Source organism: Octopus bimaculoides, unplaced genomic scaffold (assembly GCF_001194135.2).
Source record: "Octopus bimaculoides isolate UCB-OBI-ISO-001 unplaced genomic scaffold, ASM119413v2 Scaffold_91152, whole genome shotgun sequence".
Lineage (NCBI taxonomy): Eukaryota > Metazoa > Mollusca > Cephalopoda > Octopoda > Octopodidae > Octopus > Octopus bimaculoides.
Genome location: NW_026382286.1, coordinates 6,666 through 10,233, shown reverse-complemented (window position 1 = coordinate 10,233; position 3,568 = coordinate 6,666). Strand labels below are relative to the sequence as shown.

Here is a 3,568-nt window from a genome sequence, read left to right as displayed (position 1 = left end):
CCTCTCCGTAACTTTCATAACCTGATCTAACAGCTTGATGCCTCTGTAATTATTAGTATCTAAAGCGTCACCTTTACCTTTGTAGCAGTTTACTATGGTGCTGCTACACCAGTCATTAGGTATGACTCCTTCGTGTATCACCTGGTTCGTAATACGGGTGACTAGGCTGTAACCAACACTGCCAGATATTTTGAGCATCTCTGCAGTGATTCCTGATGGGCCGGGGGCTTTCCCTGTCTTCATACTCTTAATTGCTTTATCTACCCTGGTACTGTCAACTCGGATAGCTGGTCCCTCTGTTGGGTTGACATACGGCAGGCTCTCTTTCTCCCATTCATTCTCTGAAGAAAAGAAAACGGAGATTAAGAAGTTAATAATTGTTTATTATTAACAACAAATTGATCATCTTCACTTCTTACAGCCATTTCAATTGGTACTCAATACTTTAATAACAAATTTGTACATTAAATTTACATTTATGTGATATGAGTATAATTTCATCAGAGGGAAAAAGATGTACCTTTGGATGTTATGTGTAGACTTAACAATTCATTTATGTTTGAAGGATTATGAATGATGTTAGAAAATCACTTTTGATAACCATTAATGCATGCAGATACTGGTCATGGAAATGAGAACGAAAGTTGCACCAACTTTCGCAACACTAGTAATGGGATTCTGGAAAGAAAAAATCCATGAAATTACTATGATATCTTTCAAATGTGTTTTGCTCAGTTCATGTATTACAGTCTATTTCAAACTCTATGCATATGCATCATTGCACATTTATATGCATTTCACGTTTGATTTGGGGAATTTAATGCAATATGATACATTGAACACTACTATAACTGGTTATTTGTTGTGCATATATACACACCATAATATCCTGTGTGTATATGTATGTCTGCCAATAGATAGATTTACGCATTTATATATACGTATGTATATATACAATATATATATGTATGTATGTATGTATGTATGGGACTTGTAAATATTTTTAATATCAAAGCTGTTTGTTTAGTCTCAGGTGAGCCTTGATTGGGCCAGCTTATGATCATGAACATTCCAGCTGTGACCATCAGGCATTCGATTGAGATTTTCGAAGATTATATTATCTACAGTGTTCTTTCTGTTTTAATAATATAGTCTATGTTTTGAGTTGTTCCACAGTTTTCACATATTTTTGAGAGCAGAATATTAAGGGAAACGGGTAACAAGTAGCTTTCATCATTTTCTTAGTTGAATATGTGTCATAATGGAAACATTTCCAAATGAAAATAAAAATGTTTATAATCTTCCTTAGAATTTGTTGTCTTGTATGTCTAACATGTATTGATTCCAATACTAACACGTATATATTTCTTTTACATAACAAAGTAAATCTTACTTGTTATTGCTGAACATTACACAATTTGGTTTCTAAATATGGATATTTACTTATACTCTGTAGATTACTCCTTATTTCAACGGAATTTGCTGTGTGAAACATGTTCAGGAGTGATGTGCAATGCTTCAGAAGTGACAACTTGTTCAGGAGCAGAGGTAAACTGAAATGTTACTTTCTTCCTTTCTGTTAAAATATATCCATATCTGTCACTCGCAAGCTAGTATGATCAAGTAGCTTGTACCGGGCTTTTGCTAATTGTTTTTGGTGCTTATGTAGATATAGATATCCCCTCTGTCTTCCTATCCTTGACTCAGTGGAACAAAAAGCTTGTGACAATTGAAGCCAGAGACGGATAGTCATTTCCTAAAACCGAATTGCAATTCGTATGATCATTTCGGATGATCCTTTCAGTTTGGATCATCAGTTTGTGAAACCAAATAGCAATGCAGGAGCGAGAGTAAAGAGTAAAATTATGTATATCTGATTACAAAGTCGACAAAACCTTCCCTCATGTCAGTTGTGCAATATCAGAGGAAATTATTTCAACTGAAAAAGGCAGACGTTACAACTGCAGTGGAGACATTTGCCATGCGAGATACCTTTAGTTGGAGATCCATTCTCATTGATGTAGTCATGCTAATTTCTAATGGGACGCCAGCCAAGGTCAATATATTCCTCTTGTGCCATTTATGCATTTTCTGTTATATTTGCAAGACCTGAAGACTTGGGTCTGACAATGTATTTAGACTATCATCCTTTACAACAGGTACAGTTGTGTTAGTTTCTGGTACAGATGAAGTGTGTACGTGGGAATTTTGTGTACATTTTATGCCAAAAATTCACTGTGTGCATTCCACAATTAAGAAACTTTGGTTTTGACGGTGGGTGAAAGAGACGTGTGATGTTCATATGCGTTGTGCTTCGATTGTCATATTTACTCGTGGTATGAAAACATTGGACTCTGTATTATTTGTAAGTGGTAAACATCAATAAATTTTAAAAGAGATTGCTTACGCAGATATCTTTCAACACTTCCCTTTCATTTGTTGTTCTTTGGATAATTTTTGGAGCAACGATTCTATTTTCTCGCATGTTAAGCATTACATGTGTTGTTGTTGTTGTTGTTGTTATCATTGCTAGTAGTAGTAGTTGTAGTAGTAGTAGTAAATGACTTTTATATTTACTGCTGCAGCCTGTGTGCCAGTACATGTCAACAATGAATGGTGTTACTCAGAAGTTTGAAAGATCCTGCAGTACATACAGAAAATGCATTGATGCTGCAAAGAACAATATCTTTACATGCCATAGATGGTTTAATGGCCCTTCTTGTGTTACTTGTTGTACTGAGAGGTTATGTAACAAGAATGGTTTCCTTGGTAAGTGTTGTTTGTTTTCTGATATAATTACATCGGATTTATTATGCATTAATGGTTAATAAGAACACTGTATAATAGTTAAATATATGAGAAAATGTTGAACACACACACATACACACATGCTCGCATGCGCACGCACACACACACATATCGTCATTAAATCATAAATCCGAAAGAGCAGTATAGTACTTAGGTAAAGATAGTTATGACTGGTATATGGGGTTGCCCTGGGTTTTACATTCATAGAGCGCTTACCTTTACAGCGTTTCTTCAAACCCTAATGGTCAGTGTCCTATAACTTCTCATCAAAATGGAGGGGGGGAAAAGACCCCACAGCTACTTGTTGAATGCACTGTCAAAGGAGAAGGGTTAAGTCAATGGATTGTCTCCCTAATTATTGATAGAAAAATTATAATATACTAGCAGAAATACCCGGCTTTGCCCGGGTTAAAGAGAATAATGAAATCTAAAAACGCCGTCTAGACTACGCAACCCTCAACTGTTAGTAGCTACGATACCATATTTCTACATTAATAACTCTCCAATCCATGCCAGCATGGAACATAGACATTAAGTGGAATGCCAGTCTCTCATCTAGGAGGGCCTTGAAATCAATGTTACCAACTGGGGACTATGTGTGTCGCAGTGATAATAAAAAGACCCAAAGGAGGTCTGCAACGAAATAATTTTACTCAACACTTTGCAAGTGAATCAGTGGAGGCAAAGATGCGTCTCATTTACTTGACAATTTATGCACCACATTGCAGAAATCACAATGAAAGTATATCTGAAAGGGTAG

At 35.8% G+C, this 3,568-nt stretch overlaps 1 protein-coding gene across 1 annotated transcript in view; it reads left to right on the top strand.

The window, feature by feature from the left end:
* Positions 1 to 3,562, top strand: part of LOC106878889 (uncharacterized) — a 6,726-nt gene extending 3,164 nt beyond the window's left edge. The window contains exons 2-3 of the mRNA XM_014928234.2: positions 1,457 to 1,548; positions 2,586 to 3,562. Coding sequence (XP_014783720.2) covers positions 1,457 to 1,548; positions 2,586 to 2,828 — 335 coding nt within the window. The 3' untranslated portion in view covers positions 2,829 to 3,562. The remainder of the gene's footprint in view (positions 1 to 1,456; positions 1,549 to 2,585) is intronic.
* Positions 3,563 to 3,568: the final 6 nt, after the last annotated feature.